General features: G+C 41.1%; 1 protein-coding gene across 1 annotated transcript; it reads right to left on the bottom strand.

Moving 5' to 3' along the window:
• Positions 1 to 511: 511 nt before the first annotated feature.
• TMED2 (transmembrane p24 trafficking protein 2) lies at positions 512 to 9928 on the bottom strand. The gene is made up of 4 exons (XM_079941915.1): positions 9638 to 9928; positions 8010 to 8202; positions 5085 to 5192; positions 512 to 2046 (listed from the first exon to the last, which is right to left on the bottom strand). The coding sequence occupies exons 1-4, from the start codon at positions 9815 to 9817 to the stop codon at positions 1922 to 1924; spliced, it is 606 nt and encodes a 201-aa protein (XP_079798041.1). The 5' UTR covers positions 9818 to 9928; the 3' UTR covers positions 512 to 1921.
• Positions 9929 to 24172: the final 14244 nt, after the last annotated feature.

Raw genomic sequence — 24172 nt, 5'->3', positions numbered from 1 at the left:
ATGTTTTGAGAAATAAATGAGGCAGACCATGTAAAGCGCTTAGCGTCAGCCAGAACATTACACAGTGCTGGATAAACCATAGTTTCTTTTATTACTAGCAGGCCCTTAGTGTAATAGAGGAAGACGAAACATTTCTAAAGGCAGAGATCTAGATTCTGGTCCCATCAATCACTCTTCATCTGGGAGCCTTGGGCAAATCATTTGATCCCTTTTAAAGTTATTTCCCACATCCACAAACCAGATGGTTGAGTGAAAATAACTCAAACTTTTTTTCCAATGAAAAAAATACTTAAGATGTTAATAACACTAACCCATCAAAGGAATCACACGGGGAAACCTAAAATTGGTTCCTATTCACTATCCTCAAGTTTACAGACATAAAAAGTAACATATTTATAACAGGCATCATTACTCAGAAAACATGACATGTCTCATTTCAAATATGATTAGCAAGTTGGTATTTAACAAATATGAATTAATCGTTAATATATAAAACACAGAATACCAAGACTGTTTTTAAAAAGAATTGTTTATTTACTGGACCTGGGGCAGATTAGATACACAACCAATTTTAAATGTACATCTTTTAACTCAATTTTGAAGTGTTTTCACACACACACGCACACAAATTGGCATGCAACAGTTGTCCTAAGGTAAAACACAGTCACCTTAAACTGTTGCAAGTATTTTCACCCAAGGTTGAAAAATTGTTTATCCTGAACATGAAAACCTGTAACAAATTTAAATTAATTATATAAAACTCGTTACTTGTAGTTTTCCCCTTGCAAAGATCCAAAACAAATGTACAAGTAATCAATATACATCAGTCACAACATAATCCTGGATCATCCCCACACCAAAACTAGATGCTCCTTTAATTTTAAACCCATCATCAGAGGCCAAGAGAAAGTCATTTCGTTTTATACAAAATTCACATGTGCCAAAAAAAGAAAGACCCAAGAAAAACAAAAACAAACACCCTAGTACTGACACTAATGCTCAGTACACTAATTAAACAGTGGCCAAAATGCCACTGATCAAAAATAAAATAGTGGCTGTATATCACTGCAAAGAAATCCAAGAGGCTTTTAACCCTTTGGCTTCACAAATCCAGATTTTTCCAATTATGTGAATGCATACCTCCTCCGTGCCAAGAGTAGAGAAAGTGGATGTGCCAGCATAGAAAGAAAAAGAACCACCGTTCGCTGCAACACCCAGAGAATTGGCTTTAATAGAGACTTCTTACAAGGTTAGGCAGAAACCAAAAAATGGTTATTAGCTGCTTGTGTCAACAATTTTAAGTGGAGGTGATTGAGTTCTAAGCAAAGTAAAACTTTAAAGGGGAAAAAGGTTGTTGGTTTAAGTCTTATCTTTAAAGCAAAAACAAGACAGACAAAGTATAAAAGTACCAACCTGGTAGCATCCTCTAGTCACAGAGCTCTGCCATTAGGCTGGATAGAACATGTCAAGATTCAGATTGTTGTTTCTGATAAGGACTCAACAACAAAATGAACCTTTAATGACTTGAACTGCAGGATAAGGGATCCCAAGAATGCAGTCCTTTTTAGTAAAGTACTATCAGTAAAGTACTATCCTGAACAAACTGCATTTTACTATGAAAACAAAAGGAAAGAAGATATAATAAGGACTATACACCTAATTCCACTTACAGTGTTTGAGTTCTGGAAGGACCTGTATATGGAGAAAGAACTGAAATATGAAATCATGCCAATCACATGTCAAATTTTCACTGTAACTTTCCTAAAAAAGTGTTTTCCCCCAATATCTGTTAATCACAAAGAAACAGAAGCTGTGAATGTACAGTTTAGAAAATAAAAACATAGAAACTAATGACATTATTATGACCAAGATGTCTGGTAAACAGTGAATTATGAGTTTCAGATCATCAGGAAAAGGCTTTTTAAACAACCCTCCGGACTTCAAAAAATCTCTTCAGGTAGTAGATCTGTCCCAATGTCATGGCAACTAGAACAAGAGCTTCAAAGAAGGACCAAAGGACCACTCTGCTGTTTGTGTTGTCATTGACTGTTGAGGACAAACAAACAAACAAAATTTAACAAAAAGAAAGAAAAAAAAAAAACAGCATAGGCATCATAAATTATCCCCTATTCTTAACTCCATGTGAGAGTAATACTTCACACAACACTCACAACACTCTAAATACCTCTGTCTTTTGTCCCCAAGCAACTTAACGAACTTAGAAGCAGAGAACTTTAGATCTAGATGAGACCTTAAAGATTCATGGAGTTCAGTCAAGCCCAATCTGATAATGCATGAGAAAAGAGAGGACAAGTGACCTGCCTAAGGTCACAGTCTAGGGTTAAAACCCAATCCAACACATTAGAAAGTCCCTGCATTACAATCCTTTTTGCTGAATCAGAAAATTGACTTAAAAAAAAAAAATCAAGAGATTATTTCAAGATCACAGAGTTAACCAAAAAGCACTACCTACCAAGTCAAAATGTGTCAGTCTAAGTGCCTTTCTCTTTAAGCATTTATCCAATAAATATTTACTGAGCACTATGTACAGTACTTAGCATCTGCTCTAGATGGTGAGGTTTCTCAGTTTCATGGACCAGTACTGGCAGCTACTACTAGACAAACCTGTAGTAGTCTCATGATTTACCCCATTTTTAAGCTAAGAATTTGATCATCAAAGGAACAGCCGTGACTATATTATTTTATTCCACTCAATTTATATCACATTCTTTCAACTTCCTGATCAAATTCCTTAACTTTTTAAAAGCACTGGGTAGTTTCTGATTTTTCTGCAAATGGCCAATACTAAAAACAATAATAATGAGCAATACAGTAATATAGATGAAAAACTGTCCTATTTTTAGATGTATGTATACCATTTATTAAAAGATAAACTAGAATTGCAATAAATACTGGACTGATGATCACTCAAAAAGAAGTGAAAAGCAATTAAATGTTTCCAGAAAGATAACTTGTAGTTATTCAAAACAGTGGGTTTTTTTCCAGACTAAAAACAGACACATGCCCAAGAACATTAACTAGAACTCTAAAAACCACCAACACTTACATTTTAGTGCTAATTCCATGGCATGAAGTTTATTTCTGCTGCAAACTTAGTAACCAATTTCTAGCATAACTGAATGACTAGCATCTTAAAATTTTTGTCTAAAAGGGGAATGGCTGAGTAAACACTTCAAAATATTAAGCAACCACATAAAAAGAAGTGTTTATCTCTCCATTCACTTATAGAAAAATGCATCTTTAAGCTTAAATAGAACACACTGAAGCATACTAACATAGGAAAGTAACCATCTAGGAAAATGTGTGTATATAAGACGCTGTTCTCTTGCCATTCACACATTAGCCTGATCTAAAAGCAACACAGAGCTATTACAATACCGTAGTGTAAAAAAAAGTCTCATTAGAGCCATCTCTGAGAAGCCAGTGTTATAGGAAGATGTACAAATAGCAAACAACATTGTGGGAACTATTTGATTTGTGAAATTAAACTGAATGTCTAAAATTCTACTTTCTTTGTGAAACAAATACAAGAGTATCTCCATTCAAATTAACGACAAGAGAATAGGTTGGATGTCCCCATAGACTGGAAGACTGGTGCTTCCTCTGGCTGCTGTGTTCCCAAGAACCTCCTATTTCCTTAAAGCCACCTGGCCTGAACTACTTAAACTACAAAGCAGTGAAAACTCTGAGTCCTCACACTTTGTTCACTGCCCTTCTCATCCCAGAATGGGCTGGCCCCCACCTGGGAGCAAAATAACCAACAGGTAAGGGAGAGAAGGTAGGGATTCCAGAGGGTGAGGAGATCAAGAGTGCAGGCAAGGAGAAGGAATCATGGTGGAAGAGGCAAGAGAGTATGCATAAAAGCCTTGGTCCATCTCAGGCCCCATTCCATCCCAAAAAAGGGAGAACAGAGGCACTTCTCCAGTCTGTTACATTTACTCATTATTCTCCCAAGGACAGGTGAAGTCTGCACTCTAGGTCTTAAAGGGGCCTTTCCATCAGCAGCAAGAATAGATGTAAGAGGGTGGGAAGAACAGAATCACATCTTGAAGAAATTCAACCTGTTCTTATCTATTTGAGTCGCTCTTCTCTCCACTCCCTACCCCAACTTCAAAGCAAAGATTCCAGACATAAGCCACTTTACATTTACAGACGAGCGTGCTCCCAGTGAGGTCTATCCCCAAGGACAACATGGAGGATGAAGATACTGAATGGGTGCGGACCTGGATCTAAAATATGGTCATCTGGTCTGTGGGTCAATATGGTACCTCTTAATTTTAAATGCAAAACCAACATAATTAATGCTACATCCTGGGCTAAAACAGGCTTTTGCAACCTAAGATGGGATTCCAGTTATCAATGTTTCTGAAGACTAATACATTCTCAATTCCCAGTTTACAAACTTGGGAGGCCAAACTGATCTTCACCTGGTGAGTACCTCTATTCATGGTTTAATGCTTTCTATTTTAACTAGACTAAACATTAGGTTTTAGAAAAACAGCTAAGCCTCAGCATATAACATTTACCACACTGGCACAAAAGTTTCAGATGTGTGATTTAAAACCAATGCAATACCACAGGGAACTCTGTTCAATGTTATGTGGCAGCCTGGATGGGAGGGGAGTCTGGGGGAGAATGGATACATGTATATGTATGGCTGAGTCGCTTTGCTGTGCACCTGACACTATCACAACTTTGTTAATCGGCTATACTCCAATAGAAAATAAAAAGTTAAAAAAAAAAGCAATATCCATTTTTCAGTGTTTTTCCCTTCTGCTTTACGAAAACCATTAGCTTACTCCCTAGCTGACCATACATTTTTTTAAACTAAGGTCTGGTTCAGAATGAACGTCCCAATAATAAACTAGTCTAGTACAAAGTTCTACAAAGAAACATGTATACTCAAAAAATATCTTTGCATAGATGTTTTTTTAAATCAATATTTTAGTATGTTTATGTTTGCAAAATTTCCAAATGAGGAAAATACAAGCAAGCTCTTGGGTAATACACCATCACCAATTCACGGCCCCCAGACACAGCCCCCAGTCAAATCATTAACTTACTTGCTCTGTGTATTCTCTCCCGAACTTCCATGTATTCCTGTTCATGCTTTACAGCTGTCATTGCCACTGCGAGCTCATTAATCATTTCTTCTAGCTTGTTCTGGTGAGCTACAAACGGATTTGAAAACAGATTAGCACATACTTGGCAATCTCTTTCTGAAAAATACTTATAAAGCAGTAAAAAAAAAAAAAAAAAAACAAAAAAAAAACAAAAAATTCCTCCAGAGAAGGCATACAAAAGAAGCTATTTTTTTTTAACTTTTTAAAATTTATTTATTTTATTTTATTTTTGGCTGCGTTGGGTCTTTGTTGCTGCACGCAGGCTTTCTCTAGTTGCAGCGAACGGGGGCTACTCTTCGTTGCGGTGCACGGGCTTCTCATTGTGGTGGCCTCTCCTGTTGCGGAGCACGGGCTCTAGGTGCGCAGGCCTCAGCAGTCGTGGCACACGGACTCAGTAGTTGTGGCTCGCGGGCTCTACAGCACAGGCTCAGTAGTTGTGGCGCACGGGCTTAACTGCTCCACGGCATGTGGGATCTTCCCAGATCAGGGCTCAAACCCATGTCTCCTCCATTGGCAGGCAGATTCTTAACCACTGTGCCACCAGGGAAGCCCCAAAAGAAGCTATTTTTAAGAAATGGCTCAGACATCATTTTGGACCACTGATGACAATTTAATTCTCAACGCATTTTTTCAAGTTCATTCCCAGTAGAGAAACCCTTTTCAGAGTAGGAAACATACTATACAACGTTTACTAACTAAAGGACTACAACCCTAAGAAATGTCTTCCAAGGAATTCCTAAGTTAAGTTCACTAAACTCACTGCTAACCAGCTAACCATAGTGGAGAAAATAAAAAGACTGGTGGGGGGGGTGGGGAGGAGGTGCCACAAAACATAAAATAAACAAAACCCTAATAATAATCCTATAAATAATGATATTTAAACTAAATCAAAATCTACTCTTAAAAAATCATATAACTCTAATGTTAATTTAGGAGTAGTATCAAAACTGACTTTTAATCTTTATGAAGCTGAGCAGAGAAAAACATGAAGATGTTCTGAGGAAAATCCACACCAACTCAACATTCTTCTATTACAGTCAAAGCAATAATTTCACTACAGTGGGAAACAGCAGGCACTGCAAGTGAAGAAACAAGCTCTCAGCCACGCAAGGTTTAAAAGCAGGTATTCTCTTTAGCAAGGTAAACTAACAGTTCTGAAAAATAAGTGTATGCTTCTACGTAATGCTGTATTATGACAATGAACAAACAGGTATGAAAAAAATATACCACAAGGGAAGACTGCATCGGAGGGGTTTCTTCAGGACTGCCCAAGATTGGGCCTCATCTTGAATTCCAAGATAATTCCACAGATAATCCTACATTTCTTAAGAGAAACCAAGAGCCTCTACCATTTTAAGGTAGTTGGGCTGGAATCACAAATGATCCCTCACTAGCTTCATGTGAAAAGCCCAGGCACTAGGTGGAACCTTTAGAGAAGGGTTTCTCAGGAGAAGCACTATGGACATTCTGGACCACATAATTCTTTGTGGTGGGAAGCTGTCCAATGCATTGTACAACCACCAACCCAGCCATGAGAATCAAAAATGTTTCCAGATACTGCCGAATGTCCCCTGGGGGGCAAAAATCATCCTAACCTGAGAACCACTGCTTTAGAGGAAAGCTTGATTTTATAGCTGCCATTCACTGATATTAACAAGCAAAAGCGAGCATTTTAAATATCGTGTTAAAAGATTTAAGAAGAGTATTCACATTCATCAGCCAACATTTTCTGACTATTTAGAAAGGACTAATTTCCAGAAAATGAACAAAGTCAAAGCCCTTCAAAACTCCTGATTCTCCTTGAGAATTAGCCAAGTCCTGAACTGCAAATGACCCTGGAAAGCAAGCACAGAAATTTCTTAGTAGTATGATTCTCTAAATTCTATAGATTTCAACACCTAAAAACAGTTCACCTTCTTTATGTAAATACTCTACTAAGTGCTCACTATCTAGGGCAAATGATATCACATTAATACTATGAAGTACTATTAAAACTACTACTACTACTACTAGTTTCCAAAAATCCTGAAATGTACTGTGCCCAAAAAAAAAAAATCCTTACATGCTGGTTCCTGGTAAGCAATTTATCCAGAAGAATCAATTTAGGGTTCACTGCTGGTCAGTTGAGGAATAAAAATTAATCCAACTGCAACATATGTCTGACAAAGCTTTTGTCACCTTATCTAGACATGGCTCCTAGAACTACATTTCACATCTAACCAAGTTTCAAATGACCTAACCTGTATCTCCTGTAACCAAATAGAAAACCACCAAAAAACAACCACTCTAAAACTCTAAATTAGCTGTAGGGTTTTTTTTTAACTAAGAGAAAAAACACTCTCATGCTAACAAACTGAGGTTAGACAGAAGGAAAGCAGAAATTAGACAGTAGCCAACAAAAATATGCAGAAAGACAGGATGCTGTCAAAAATCAATCCACATACCATCCCAGGTATCTCCACCACCTGAAGAAAAGTATAAGATATAAACACACACATACAAAAAGTTTAGCTAAACTAGTCATGTATACAAATGAGCAACTAAAAATGTGTATACCAGAATAAGCAAATTAACAGAACAAACAACCTAAGACACATGTAACCTACATGCTTATAAGAGCACAAGTGACTAAGCTGCCTGAAATAGCAATTGTAAAGAAGTAAAATATAAACATGAACCTCCAATAACTTCTTCTTGTTAATTAGGAGATTTCGATAAATAAAAAGCATATTTCACAAAAGGTTTTTGGTCATAAATACAGTCAGAGAACCTAAAATATCAAACACTCCACTCAGGTGCATAAAATGTACAGAATTAATATTAACTCTTAGAATGTGTTATCAATCTTCTGAATGTTCATCTCACCTTCTGTTTCCATGTCTTGTCCTTTGGGGGCCTCCCCAATATCAATGGTGAACATCACTATCTTTGGAGTCATGGTGGACATCCTATTGCTAAAACAAAACTTGTATGTTCCATCCATGTGAGCAGCAAATGTGTATTTCCCACTGGACTCCCGGTCTCCTTTATAAATTCCTTTATTATCAGGCCCTGTAATCTGGAAGCAGGAGAGAAACGCGTGAGATAGCTCAAAAGATTTAAAATCGTAAGTGATGTCTGTTGGCAATAGAACATTCTCTAAGAAAATGTAACCTGCCGTTGGCTCCACTTCAGTTACTGACAGTAACCTCTTTGGGCTGCAGTTCTCCCATTTAAGAAACAAGGCTCTCCGAACGCCTTTCAACTCTACATTTGTTTATGTGACAACATTTGTCTTATTTGTCCAACTTAAACGTAAACCCCTCAGAAACACACCATACACTTGTCTTCAAGTGGCCCAACACCACCAACAAACAGGCAAATATATAGCTGTTAATATCAAAACCAGAAAAAAAAAAAATCTCTTTAAAACTAAGAATTTTGAGCAAGCTACACATCTAGGTTTTCCTGATTGATCTGCCGGTAAAGGAAACTGCTTCATCTGAGATGCCTAAAGGCCTAAGGGAAAGGACTAGGTTGGAAATTGGGAGCCCCATGTTCTCACCCCAGTGTGTTACCCCACTGTTAGGCCTTGCTCAAGTCAGTTCCTCTTATGAAGCCCATGCCACCTGTAAAACTTGCAGACTGAAATAGTTGATGTCTTAAGATCTTAGCTAATTTTAACAGTCATTCCTTCCGTCATCTCCTTATTTCTGGACTTCACTTGTTTTGTGCGATTTATGTCCCACTCAGTTGATGGTCACTGTCAGATGGAAAATCCTTAGACCCAATTAATCATACTAATAGTTGAATTTAAATAGTAATTACATCTGGTTTCCTAAAAAGAAAGTCAGAAGCGAGTCATTCCCTGAACTTAAAAATAGACACAGGAGAAATTTTAGGGACTGCTAGTTTCTTAAAATAATCTTCCGTTTTCTCCAGATACTACGCTGCAGTCACTTCTAAACTGCATGACCCAACTCCACTCTCCTAGTCATGAGATGGCTAAACGAGGTATCCGGAGGTTTGTGTAAGAACGAGTTAAGTCGGGTGAAAAAATAAAGGCAAACACAACGTGAACCTGCCTAGCACTCCTCCATAGCTTCCGATTTACTTTTTCAGAAGTTTCCATGCCACGTCTCAACTTTAATTTGCGCTATGAAGGGAAGCATCGAGACCTGCCACTAACTAAACGCGACTGTGAAACGCCTCCTGGGCCCGGAGCTGACACGCGGCGCCTGGTCGACAAAGCTCGGCGAGAGGTTCCAAGGGGAACACGCCGTTCAAGCTGAGAATCCAAAGCAACCACGCAACGGCTCCGTATCCCGAGCGGAGCCCGGAATCCGGGCGGGCGCGGGGAAAGGGACCGTTAGGGGGTCACCGGGTGGCGGCTCGGGCCCCTCCCAGTACTCGGACAGCGGCCTCCGTGTCCCGCTCCCCCCGCGGGCCCCGGGTGCCGACAACCCCCGAGCGGCCGCGCGACCCCGCCTTGGCCGCGGGCAACGCGCCCGCACCTCCACGTCGATGTCCAGGAAGCCGCCCTCGGCCACCTCGAAGATGAGGCCCATCTTGGTGCCCGAGGTGACCCGCTCGAAGAAGCACTCCTCGGCATGCGCGTCGATGCTGACGAAGTAACCCGAGGCCGTGGCCAGGAGGGCGGCCAGGAGGACCAGCAGCTCAGCGAGCGTCACCATGGTGGGGCTGGGGCCGAAGCCAGGACCGGGACTGCGGCCTCCAGAGCCGCCGTCACCGCTGCCACCGCTGTCGTCTCCGCCGCCGCCACCTCAGCTCCGCCCCTTCCGGCTGCGCCACCCGAGGGGGCTGATGCGGGCGCCGTGGATTGGTGGGCGCCAGTTGCTGCCACGTAACGGACGCACGGCGGCCGCCGAGGGACAAGGCAGCTCTGCGCTGCCCGAGCCTGGACGGTGGCTCCGAAGGACCAGAAACCATCGTCCGTATCCCTATCCCCGTTCGCGTACAGCCTAAGTTTCCGTGAAGCACACTAGAAAGCGGTAGTATCAAGAAACCTCTTCCGCCCCATGCACGACCTTTTTAGGATTATCCACAAAGACGGCGAAAGATTTGGAGGCAGCAATAGAAGTGGAAGGAGGAATGGGGCTGAAGCCAAGGACTTGAGATTTTATGTTAGCCTCCCCTCACCTCTCAACAACCGACTGGGGAAGGATGGGGACGGGTATAGACTGGGAAGGGGCACGAGGAAACCTACTGCGATGTTGGAAATGTTTTATATCGCCACCTAAATGATGGGTACATGAGTGTTTACGTACGCTTTTTTTAAAACTCAGGAAGCTGTATACTTAAGAGTAATGCTCCGTATTTTACTGTATGTATATAATACAACTACAAAAAAACTTTACCTTGTCTACATCCTCCAAAGTTAGAAGTCTCTCACCTCCTCAAAGTCTTGCTGACACCCCTTTAGCTCTTGCCAGCTACTAAGACAATTTTTTTCCAGTCTTTGCCTCCTGGCATACTCCTACTCATCCCTCAAAACCCAACTCAGATGGCCTCTCCAGACCTCCTTCTGCCAAATACTAGACGCCTTCCTCTGTGTTTACAAGGCAGATTTGTGCCTAGTGAGTTATCGTTATTTACCAGTCTGTGTCACTCATGAGGCACTAGTCCTGGCATGTCTGTACTATGCTCTTAGGCTGTAGCATAGGGCCACAAAAAACCTCACTCATGACATGTTAGCTGACATATCAAGTTCACTGAACTGGCCTGAAGATGAGATATGGATTGTTACTCCAGTGTTGCACATAGCTGTGTGACCTTAATTATGTTCCATCACCTCTCTGAACCTTAATTTCCCTATCTATAAAAAATGTGCCACCACATTCTTTGCTTATCTGGTAAAGTTATCATGAGGATCCGGTGACGCTATGTACATAAATGTGCTGTGCAAGTTTGAGGGATTATTTCTTCAAAGGCTATCAGGCAATAGGGGGCAGTAGTGGCCCAGTATCCAGTTTCCCACTCAGGTGTCAATAAACAGGTGCAGCTTGGGTGATGGAAGGTTCCTGGCTGTGACAATGTGTTAGTGAACTCAGAGTTCTAGTAATGGTCCCCTGATTCCCCACCTTGCAAAAGGCCCTGCTTTTCCTGGCAGGTCAGTTCCATAATGTTACCCTGGCAGCCTTCACTGGAGGGAGGCTCAGCCTAGAGCTTGCTTCTCCAGCCTCACCAGCCCATTTAGAAGCCACTATTTCCCTATAGTAAATCTCTTTCTGCTTGTACCTTAAGAGGTTTCCTATTAAAGTGAAATAAACTGACAAATATAGCCTTTTTTACTTCCCAAGCAACCCAAATCTGTAGAAAAGTACCAAGAACAATTCTGTTTTTATCTGGATGTTAAATGTTCATTTTCATTTTCAAACTGATTAAATAACATACTAACTCCACTTGTCAGGGATTTAAAATGTGGACACTTAGCATCTCAGTGGACCACAGTGAATTGTATATTATGGGGGTTTTATTATGTAAGTCATGGGACCCAAATCCAAATGCCTTCAGGGATCAGGCAGTTTATATGAGATGGCATCAGCTTAAGGCAATAGGGAGTAGGGAGGAGTGTGGCAAACTGAAGCATAGATGCTGTCTCTAAATACATTCAACTCCAATTGTTGAAAACATGGTGGTGGCCAAACCAAAGATGCAGCCAGAAGTCATCTATAAATTTATATGTTATATTATAAAAGTAATGGTGCTATCAAAAATTGGAAAAGAGACGAAAGTAACTCTAATCACAAAACTATAAAATCTATCAACTACATGGTATATTTTCTTCTTTGCCCAGGTTTTTCTTTTTAGCACCCTTGTCATAATTACTCATCAAGTATCTTTCAACAATATTTCAGGATCTGAAGACAAATTAATTCAAAGAACTACAGGCGCTCAGGATTTGTCAGGTCACCCGCAGAGTTGTTCAGCCATCACCAGTCTAGTTCCAAAACATTTCATCACCCAAAAAGAAATGCTGACTTATTAGCAGTCATACCCCATTCCCCATACCGCCCCCCACCCCAGGCTGATCTCCTTTCTGTCTCTGTGGGAGGAAATCATACAATATGTGGCCTTTTGTGACCAGCTTCTTTCACCCAGCATAATGTTTTCAAGGTTCATCCATGCTGTAGCCTGTGTCCGTATACCATTCCTTTCTATGGCAGAACAATACTGTATTATGTGGATAGACCATATTTTGTTTACCCATTCACCCATTGATGGACATTGGGTTGTTTCCACTTTTTGGCTCTTATTAGGAAAGCTGCTATGAACATTCACGTACACATTCTTGTATGGACATAGAGTGGACAAGATAAATTATTTCTTCGTGGAATCAGAGGCTTGTTGTGGCAGAGACTAGGAAACCAGGGTAGAAAGTGATGAGGGATTTGTATCAGTTGCATAGTCAGTTCTCCAATGCTGACAAGTTTTAAAGAGAAGAACAAAGGCTGTTTCCACAGAAAGCCTAAATCAGCTTTCTCCTGTCTGGGCATTAACATTCCCCTTCCCTTCTGGTCCCACAGAAGTCTTTTTTAAAATTAGGAAAGAGTAAAGGAGACTGGAGAATTTTCTTCCATTTTTCTTTTCTTTTTTCAGTTTTTTTTTTTCCACGCTACACGGTGTGTGGGATCTTAGTTCCCCAACCAGGGATGGAACCCGTGCCCCCTGCAGTGGAATCACGGAGTCTTAACCACTGGCCCACCAGGAAAGTCCCTCATTTTCAGTTTTAAAATGTCACTTTAGGGACTTCCCTGGTGGCGCTGTGGTTAAGAATCCGCCTGCCAATGCAGGGGACACAGGTTCAAGCCCTGGTCCGGGAAGATCCCACATGCCACGAAGCGACTAAGCCCATGCGCCACAACTACTGAGGCTGCACTCTAGAGTCCACAAGCCACAACTACTGAGCCTGCACGCCACAACTACTGAAGCCCATGCGCCTAGAGCCTGTGCTCTGCAACAAGAGAAGGCACTGCAATGAGAAGGCCGCGCACCGCAATGAAGAGTAGCCCCTGCTCACGGCAACTAGAGAAAGCCCATGCGCAGCAACGAAAACACAACCAAAAATTTTTTTAAGTCACTTTATTAATAACAATATTGATATACAAAAATAATGAAAATTCAATACAAGTTTGACCACAACATCAGCACTTAATCAAATAAGCTGTTCTGGGGGACTCCGTGGAGGCCTTTAATCTCAGACCCATCCCAGACCTCTCTGCTCACCTCTGCATCACAAGGAAATCTGTTTCCCAGGCTCCCTTTCACTCTGCTTCCTGGTAGGTTCAGCCGGTTCCAGGCACTGGCGGAAGATTAGAGGGCGGAGGAAGGAAGAAGCCAGAGCATTTGTCTCCCTCACTGCTTTGGGAAGCACCTCCGCTAGTGACTGCATGTTCAAGGCTCCAGCTCCTCTGAAGGTCCCGATTCCACTGGGTGGTCCTGGGTCCTGAGCTTTGACAGTCCTAATTCGTCCCTTCCTTTCTCTAGTCCTAAATGGGTTGGTGTCTTTCTGCTTTTGTTAATCTGTGCACTGTCTCACCATCCTGTTGGGTTCCTCAGCTCTATCACTGCCTGTTATGATGGTTTCAAAATATATCCAGGAATTCCGTGATCCTCCGCCCTTCAAAAGGTGGAGCCTAGGGAATTCCCTGGCGGTCCAGTGGTTAGGGCTCTGCGCTTCCACTACAGGGGGCACGGGTTCGATCCCTGGTCGGGGAAATAAGATCCCACATGCTGCATGGCACAGGCAAAAAAAAAATATATATATATATATATATTGGAGCCTAATTCCCCTCCCCTGGAATGGGAGGCAGAATTGACTTAGTGACTGACCTTTGCCTAAGAGAATGTGGAAGATGTGACAGTCTGTGACTTCCAAAGCTAGGTCAGAAAAGGAATTGTTGCTGCTTCTTCCTTGTTCTCTCTCTCTCTCTCTCGACTTTTTCTTTTTTTATTTTTTATGAATTTTTGAATTTTATTTTATTTTTATACAGCAGGTTCTTATTAGTTATCTATTTTATACGTATTCGTGTATATGTCAATCCCAATCTCCCAATTCATCCCACCACCACCACCCACTACCCACCACTTTCCCCCCTTGGTGTCCACACATTTGTTCTCTACATCTGTGTCTCTATTTCTGCCCTGCAAACTGGTTCATCTGCAACATTTTTCTAGGCTCCACGTACATGCGTTAATATACGATATTTGTTTTTCTCTTTCTGACTTACTTCACTCTGTATGACAGTCTCTAGATTCATCCACATATCAACAAATGACTCAATTTCGTTCCTTTTTATGGCTGAGTAATATTCCATTTTATATATGTACCACGACTTCTTTATCCATTCATCTGTCGATGGGCATTTAGGTTGCTTCCATGTGCTGGCTAATGCAAGAGTGCTGCAATGAACATTGGGGTGCATGTGTCTTTCTGAATTATGGTTTTCTCTGCGTATATGCCCAGTACTGGGATTGCTGGGTCATATGGTAATTCTATTTTTAGTTTTTTAAGGAACATCCATACTGTTCTCCATAGTGGCTGTATCAATTTACCTTCCCACAAACAGTGCAAGAGTGTTCCCTTTTCTCCACACCCTCTCCAGCATTTGTCATTTGTAGATTTTCTGATGATGCCCATTCTAACTGGTGTGAGGTGACACCTCATTGTAGTTTTGATTTGCATTTCTCTAATAATTAGTGATGTTGAGCAGCTTTTCATGTGCTTCTTGGCCATCTGTATGTCTTCTTTGGAGAAATGTCTATTTAGGTCTTCTGCCCATTTTTTGATTGGGTTGTTTGTTTTTTTAATATTGAACTGCACGTGCTGTTTATATATTTTGGAGATTAATCCTTTGTCCGTTGATTCATTTGCAAATATTTTCTCCCATTCTGAGGGTTGTGTTTTCATCTTGTTTGTAGTATCCTTTGCTGTGCAAAAGCTTTTAAGTTTCATTAGGTCCCATTTGTTTATTTTTGTTTTTATTGCCATTATTCTAGGAGGTGGATCAAAAAAGATCTTGCTGTGATTTATGTCAGAGTGTTCTTCCTATGTTTTCCTCTAAGAGTTTTATAGTGTCTGGTGTTACATTTAGGTCTCTAATCCATTTTGAGTTTATTTTTGTGTATGGTGTTAGGGAGTGTTCTAATTTCATTCTTTTACATGTAGCTGTCCAGTTTTCCCAGCACCACTTATGCAAGAGACTGTCTTTTCTCCATTGTATATCCTTGCCTCCTTTGTCATAGATTAGTTGACCAGAGGTGCATGGGTTCATCTCTGGGCTTTCTATCCTGTTCCATTTATTTATATTTCTGTTTTTGTGCCAGTACCATATTGTCTTGATTACTGTAGCTTTGTAGTATAGTCTGAAGTCAGGGAGTCTGATTCCTCCAGCTCCATTTTTTTCCCTCAAGATTGCTTTGGCTATTTGGGGTCTTTTGTGTCTCCATACAAATTTTAAGATTTTTTGTTCTAGTTCTGTAAAAAATGTCACTGGTAATTTGATAGGGATTGCACTGAATCTGTAGATTGCTTTGGGTAGTATAGTCATTTTCACAGTATTGATTCTTCCAATCCAAGAACATGGTATATCTCTCCATCTGTTTGTATCATCTTTGATTTCTTTCATCAGTGTCTGATAGTTTTCTGAGTCCAGGTCTTTTATCTCCTTAGGTAGGTTTATTCCTAGGTATTTTATTCTTTTCATTGGAATGGTAAATGGGAGTGTTTCCTTAATTTCTCTTTCAAATTTTTCATCATTAGTGTATAGAAATGCAAGAGATCTCTGTGCATTAATTTTATATCCTGCAGCTTTACCAAATTCATTGATTAGCTGTAGTAGTTTTCTGGTGGCATCTTTAGGATTCTGTATGTATAGTATCATGTCATCTGCAAACAGCAACAGTTTTACTTCTTCTTTTCCAATTTGTATTCCTTTTATTTCTTTTTCTTCTCTGATTGCCGAGGCTAGGACTTCCAAAGCTATGTTGAATAATAGCGATGAGAGTGGACATCCTTGTCTTGTTCCTCATGTTAGAGGAAATGCTTTCAGTTTTTCACCATTGAGAATGATGTTTGCTGTGGGTTTGTCATATATGGCCTTTATTATGTTGAGGTAGGTTCCCTCTATGCCCACTTTCTGGAGAGTTTTTATCATAAATGGGTGTTGAATTTTGTCAAAAGCTTTTTCTGCATCTATTGAGATGATCATATGGTTTTTATTCTTCAATTTGTTAATATGGTGTATCACATTGATTGATTTGCATATATTGAAGAATCCTTGCATCCCTGGGGCAAAATCCCACTTGATCATGGTGTTTGATCCTTTTAATGTGTTGCTGGATTCTGTTTGCTAGTATTTTGTTGAGGATTTTTGCATCTATATTCATCAGTGATATTGGTCTGTAATTTTCTTTTTTTGTAGTATCTTTGTCTGGTTTTGGTATCAGCGTGGTGGCCTTGTAGAATGAGTTTGGGAGTGTTCCTTCCTCTGCAATTTTTTGGAAGTGTTTGAGAAGGATGGGTGCTAGCTCTTCTCTAAATGTTTGATAGAATTCACCTATGAAGCCATCTGGTACTGGACTTTTGTTTTTTGGAAGATTTTTTTTAAGCCATATTTTTTTAAATAAATTTATTTTATTTATTTATTTTTGGCTGCATTGGGTCTTTGTTGCTGCGCAGGGGCTTTTCTCTAGTTGTGGAGAGCAGGGGCTACTCTTTGTTGCAGTGCACAGGCTTCTCATTACAGTGTCTTCCTTTGTTGCAGAGCATGGGCTCTAGGAGCGCGGGCTTCAGTAGTTGTGGCTCATGGGCTCTAGAGTTCAGGCTCAATAGTTGTGGCGCACAGGCTTAGGTGCTCCGTGGCATGTGGGATCTTCCTGGACCAGGGCTCGAACCCGTGTCCCCTGCATTGGCAGGCAGATTCTTAACCACTGTGCCACCAGGGAAGCCCCTGGTGGAAGATTTTTAATTACAGTTTCAATTTCATTACTTGTGATTGGTCTGTTCATATTTTCTATTTCTTCCTGGTTCCGTCTTGGGAGGTTATACCTTTCTAAGAATTTGTCCATTTCTTCCAGGTTGTCCATTTTATTGGCATAGAGTTGCTGGTAGTAGTCTCTTAGGATGCTTTGTATCTCTGCGGTGTCTGTTGTAACTATTTTTTCATTTCTTGTTTTATTGATTTGAGTCCTCTCCCTCTTCTTCTTGATGAGTCTGGCTAAAGGTTTATCAATTCTGTTTATCTTCTCAAAGAACCAGCTTTTAGTTTCATTGATCTTTGCTATTGTTTTCTTTGTTTCTATTTCATTTATTTCTGCTCTGATCTTTATGATTTCTTTCCTTCTGCTAACTTTGGGTTTTGTTTGTTCTTCTTTCTCTAGTTCCTTTAGGTGAAAGGTTAGATTGTTTATTGGAGATTTTTCTTGTTTCTTGAGGTAGGCTTGTATTGCTATAAACTTCCCTCTTAGAACTGCTTTTGCTATATCCCATAGGTTTTGGATCATTGTGTTTTCATTGTAATTTGTCTCTAGGTATTTTCTGATTTCCTCTTTGATTTCTTCAGTGATCTCTTGGTTATTTAGTAACATATTGTTTAGCCTCTATGTGTTTGTGTTTTTTACGTTTTTTCCCCTGTAGTTCATTTCTAATCTCATAGCGTTGTGGTCGGATGCTTGATATGATTTCAATTTTCTTAAATTTACCGAGGCTCGATTTGTGACCCAAGATGTGATCTATCCTGGAGAATGTTCTGTGTGCACTTGAGAAGAAAGTGTAATCTGCTGTTTTTGGATGGAATGTCCTATAAATATCAATTAAATTTATTTGGTCTATTGTGTCATTTAAAGCTTGTGTTTCCTTATTAATTTTCTGTCTGGATGATCTGTCCATTGGTATAAGTGAGGTGTTAAAGTCCCCCACTATTGTTGTGTGACTGTCGATTTCCTCTTTTATAGCTGTTAGCAGCTCTCTATGTATTGAGGTGCTCCTACGTTGGGTGCATATGTATTTATAATTGTTATATCTTCTTCTTGGATTGATCCCTTGATCATTATGTAGTGTCCTTCCTTGTCTCTTGTAACATTCTTTATTTTAAAGTCTATTTTATCTGATATGAGTATTGCTACTGCAGCTTTCTTTTGATTTCCATTTGCATGAAATATCTTTTTCCATCCCCTCATTTTCAGTCTGTATGTGTCCCTAGGTCTGAAGTGGGTCTCTTGTAGACAGCATATATATGGGTCTTGTTTTTGTATCCATTCAGCCAGTCTATCTATGTCTTTTGGTCGGAGCATTTAATCCATTTACATTTAAGGTAGTTATCGATATGTATGTTCCTACTACCATTTTCTTAATTGTTTTGGGTTTCTTATTGTAGGTCTTTTCCTTCTCTTGTGTTTCCCTTTAGCATTTGTTGTAGAACTGGTTTGGTGGTGCTGATTTCTCTTAGTTTTTGCTTGTCTGTAAAGTTTTTGGGTTCTCCAACAAGTCTGAATGAGATCCTTGCCGGGTAGAGTAATCTTGGTTGTAGGTTCTTCCCTTTCATCACTTTAAGTATATCATGCCACTCCCTTCTGGCCTGTAGAGTTTCTGCTGAGAAATCAGCTGTTAACCTTATGGGAGTTCCCTTGTATGTTATTTGTCATTTTTCCCTTGTTGCTTTCAATACTTTTTCTTTGTCTTTAATTTTTGTCAATTTGATTACTACGTGTTTGAGCGTGTTTCTCCTTGGGTTTATCCTGTATGGGACTCTCTGCATTTCCTGGACTTGGGTGGCTATTTCCTTTCCCATGTTAGGGAAGTTTTCGACTATAATCTCTTCAAATGTTTTCTCGGGTCCCTCCTCTCTCTCTTCTCCTTGTGGGACCCCTATAATGAGAATGTTTTTGCGTTTAATGTTGTCTCAGAGGTCTCAGGCTGTCTTCATTTCTTTTCATTCTTTTTTCTTTATTCTGTTCGGTGGCAGTGAATTCCACCATTCTGTCTTCCAGGTCACTTATCCGTTCTTCTGCCTCAGTTATTCTGCTATTGATTCTTCATTGCAGTTATTGTATTGTTCATCTCTGTTTATTTGTTCTTTAATTCTTCTAGGTCTTTGTTAAACACTTCTTGCATCTTCTCGATCTTTGCCTCCTTTGCTTTTCCGAGGTCCTGGATCATCTTCACTATCATTATTCTGAATTCTTTTTCTGGAAGGTTGCCTATCTCCACTTCATTTAGTTGTTTTTCTGGGGTTTTATCATGGTCCTTCATCTGGTACAAAGTCCTCTGCCTTTTCATTTTGTCAATCTCTGTGTGAATGTGGTTTTCCTTCCACAGGCTGCAGAATTGTAGTTCTTGCTTCTGCTGTCTTCTTTCTTGTTCTCTTGACTCACTTCCTCTGGGGGAAGCCATCTACCATGTCATGAGGACACTCAAGCAGCTCTGGGAGATGCCCACACAGAGAGAAACTCAGGCCTCCCATCAACAGCAATGTAAGGGCACCATCATGGAGGTGGCTTCTCCAGACCCAGTTAAGTCTTCAGATGCTGCAGTCCCTGCCAATATGTTGACTGCAATCTCCTGAGAGATCCTGTATCAGGACCACTCAGCCAAACTGCTCCTGAATTCCGGATCTACAGAAAGTATGAAAGATAATGATTATATGAGCTTCCCTGGTGGCACAGTGGTTAAGAATCCGTCTGCCAATGCAAGGGACACAGGTTCAAGCCCTGGTCCGGGAAGATCCCACATGCTGCAGAGCAGCTAAGCCCATGTACCACAACTACTGAGCCTGCGCTCTAGAGCCTGCAAGCCACAACTACTGAAGCCCACGTGCCTAGAGCCCGTGCTCCGCAACAAGAGAAGCCACCACAATGAGAAGCCCGTCCACTGCAACGAAGAGTAGCCTCTGCTCACCGCCACTAGAGAAAGCCCGCGTGCAGCAACAAAGACCCAACACAGCCAAAAATAAATAAATAAAATAAATTTATTTATTTTTTAAAAAAGAAAGATAATGATTATTGTTGTTTTAAGCCACTTAGTTTTGGGGCAACTTGTTACACAGCAGTAGGTAACTTATGCATGTTTAACTGGTTTCCTACATTAAAACTTTCTGTTGGAAAGACCTCAAGTGAGTTCTATTTTCTGACTGATACAAACTCCTGTCCTGAATGGTAAACACAATGGCAAATTAGCTTCTGTAAAAATGAAAAGTCTAAATGTGAGGCTGTGGCTGAATGTGAAGGTTGGGTCACATGACCCTGGGTCCCCGTGATGGCTTCTGCATACACACAGGGAACAATACGTGGAAGTAATTAATTACAGGCTGAAGGGGGTAATCCAAGTAGAAAATGCTACAGAACAGAAGGGAGCCATTCTTTTTATTTTTTTTTCATGGTCATGCCACGTGGCACGTGGGATCCCAGCTCCCCAACCAGGGATTGAACCTGCACCCCCTGCATTGGAAGCAGAGTCTTAACCACTGTACTGCCAGGGAAGTCCCAGAAGGGGGCCATTCTTGATCCTAGGAGCCACTGGTGAGGATATTAGTGAAGAGAGAGGAACAATACTTGAAGATTTGGATAATTAAGTGAAAAGAAAAGGATAGTCCAGGTCATGAAGGTGAAATTGAAGTATTAAAAAGAAAGTTTTTAAGATCAACTTTGTCAGATGGCTATTTTTCTACAGTGTGAGCAAGTACTATCAGCTTCCTGGTCCCAAACTAAATATTAATTTTTACTTTGTCTGCTCAACATCCATTCTCCCCTCTGTAAGAGGATTCTCCTCCCTCCTATCTTATCCCATGCCACTCAGATGGACTGCCCCCAGTCTCTGGCGCTAAGCCTGACCAATCAGCAACATCCATGTCCCTAAGTACAGTGATTGGTCCAGGAGTGGGCATGTGTCCCAAGCTGAGCCAATGATATGCAATGGAAATCCACTGCATTTTCTGAGGTCACTGAACAGGTAGGATGTAATCCTAGAGGTCCTGAATGCTACCTTGGCCACCATGTGTCGAGAGCCTGCACGAGAGTGGCATCAACATGGTGCAAACCTGGAGCTGAGGGGCAGAGAATAGCAGAAGTCAGACGACGTAGCTGAGCCCCTGGATCCAGCTGTGCTTGAAGTCCACATGTTGGATTTCTTATTTATAAAACTTTTTTGCTTAAGCCAGTTTGAGCTGTGGAAGAGTTTTAACAAACTCTGGAAATCCAAAACAAGAGACATTACAGCTACAAAGACTTCCCCCATGTCTGTTTGGAGATGTTTGTGGTGAGCAGGCTCAATACTATAAATGCTTTAAAATAATTTAGGTCAATTAAGTGGTGGCACGGCTTAGAAATTTTGACAGCATGTAAGTAGAGACTATGTTTTCAGAGACTAGGTCATGGGCTAGAAAGTACTAATCCCTTTAATTCTTAGCCCTGTCACTCACTCAAATGCTCACACTCAATTCCTTTCTGGGAGGGTCTTCAGTTTCTCATCTGTAAAATGGAGTAATATTTCCTCAGGCAGGCTGCTTGCCTTCTCCTTTCCCCAGACTGACCTGTTCTTACTTTGGGTTTCAATCCTGTGAATGGTCCTATCATAGTCCTTACCTTGTGTTATTTTATTGTTTTATTATTCAGATATAATTTATATACCATATAATTCACCCATTTTAAAGTGTACAATTCAATGGTTTTAGTTATAGTCACAGAGTTGTGCAACCATAGCCACAATTAATTTTTTTTATTAGTTCTTAAAAATTATTGGTTCATATGGCTGAAAAGCCTAGAGGTAGCAAAAAATAAGGCACAGCTTGACCCACCTGCTCAAATGACATCCCAGGATGTGGTTTGCTCTCCCGTCTCTTAGCCCTGCTTTCCTCCCTGTTGACCTCTTACCCATACTGGCTCTCCCCAGATCATGGCAAGATGGCCACCAAGAGCCCCAGGCTTCCAGCCTATTTTCTCAGCAACCCAATAGGAAAAAACAACCAACCAAAACAAAAATTTGCCTTTTTCAAGAGGTCCAGTAAAAGTGTGATGGAATCTCATTGGACTGTCTGAAGTCAATGCCCACCCCTGAGCGAACCACTAGCCCCACAGGTTGGATGGTGCTGATTGGTCAGGCCCTGGTTTCTCCTTCCTGGGAACCAGAGAGCAAGAGAAGGGTGGTTCCCCCAAGGAAAATCAGAAAAATAGGATGGATCCTGACAGGCAAAACAACACATGTACCCTCTCTACTCACTGGACTATGAACTCCTCGAGGGCAGCATCTCCTGTCCTAATTTATCTTTGCACTTTGGACTGCACTTCATCTTTGCAGGTGGGACTGGCACACAGAATGGCTGTGAGCTTCTCGGCTCGATAAAGCCCTTTTCCCTTTTCTTTTTTTCTTTTTTTTTTTTTTTTTACTTTTGGTCACACCTCGGAGCATGTGGGATCTTAGTTCCCCGACCAGGGATTGAACCCGTGCCCCCTGCAGTGGAAGCGTGGAGCCTTAACCACTGGGCAGCCAGGGAATTCCAGCCCTTTTCCCTTTTCTTTCCCACTCTCTTCTGAAGCCTGGTTCAGCTCTGAGAAACAAGGAGTTCTATGAGGAGGTAAATGTTCCTACAAAGTGACTTGAGCTTCCAGAAGGAACGTACTGTTTTTACCACAAGCAAACCACAGGGAAAGCCCATTGACCCCAGGAGTTCATTGACAGATGAATGGATAAACAAAATGTAGTCTATCCCTCTGATGGAACATTATCAGCCATGAAAAGGAATAGAGTACTGATTCCTGCTACAACAAGGATTGTCCTTGAAGACATTAGGCTAAGTGAAAGAAGCCAGTCACAGAAGGCTATGCATTGTATGATTTTATTTATATGAAATGTCCAAAGTAGGCAAGTCCATAGAGACAGAGAGTAGATTAGTGGTTTCCTCGGTCTGTGGTGGAGGAAATAGGAAGTGACTGCTAACAGGGCTTCTTTTTTAAAAAAAATTTTCATTGGAGTATAGTTGATTTACAATGTTGTGTTAGTTTCTGCTGTATAGCAAAGTGGATCAGTTATTCATATATGTATATTCATTTTTTTTAGATTGTTTTCCCATATAGGCCATTACAGAGTATTGAGTAGAGTTCCCTGGGCTATAGAGTAGGTCCTTATTCATTATCTTTTATTTTATTTTATTTTATTTTGCCACACCTCACGGCATGTGGGATCTCAGTTCCCCAACCAGGGATCAAACCCATGCCCCCTGCAGTGGAAACGCAGAGTCCTAACCACTGGACCGCCAGGGAATTCCCAGTTATCTATTTTATATATAGTAGTGTGTATATGTCAATCCCAATCTCCCAACTTATCCCTTCCCCGCCTTCACCCCTGGTAGGGGCTTCTGTTTGGAGCAATGAAAATGTTCTGGGAATTCCCTGGGGGTCCAGTGGTTAGGACTCAGTGCTTTCACTGAGGGGGCCTGGCTTCGATCCCTGATCAGGGAACTTAAGATCCTGCAAGCTGTACAATTCAGCCATAAAAAAAAGAAAAGAAAAGAAAAGAAAATGTTCTGGGATTAGATAGTAGTGACGGTTGACATTATCAGTGAAAATACTAAAGCCATTGAATTGTACCCTTTAAATGTGTGGATTTCATGGCATATGAACTATATCTCAATGAAGCTATTTAAAATAACAGGGAAGAGGGCTTCCCTGGTGGCGCAGTGGTTGAGAGTCCGCCTGCTGATGCAGTGGACACGGGTTCGTGCCGCGGTCCAGGAAGATCCTATATGCCGCGGAGTGGCTGCGCCCGTGAGCCATGGCCGCTGAGCCTGCGCGTCCGGAGCCTGTGCTCCGCAACGGGAGGGGCCACGGCAGTGAGAGGCCCGCGTACGGGAAAAAAAAAAAAATAATAATAATAAATAAATAACAGGGAAGAATTCTCAGCTGTCCAAGATGTAGTCCAGAAACAGCCAGGTCCAGGCATAAAGGCAGCCAGGAGAGGTTGTGCCTTTGACATTTGATCACGTTCCGAAGCTGGTCAGGGTCAAGTTTTGCTTTTTCCTAGACCTTACTTCCACCTT

This window comes from Stenella coeruleoalba, assembly GCF_951394435.1.
Source record: "Stenella coeruleoalba genome assembly, chromosome: 14".
Classification (NCBI taxonomy): Eukaryota; Metazoa; Chordata; class Mammalia; order Artiodactyla; family Delphinidae; genus Stenella; species Stenella coeruleoalba.
The sequence above is the reverse complement of the archived record's forward strand: the minus strand, read 5'-3'. Positions and strand labels throughout refer to the sequence as shown.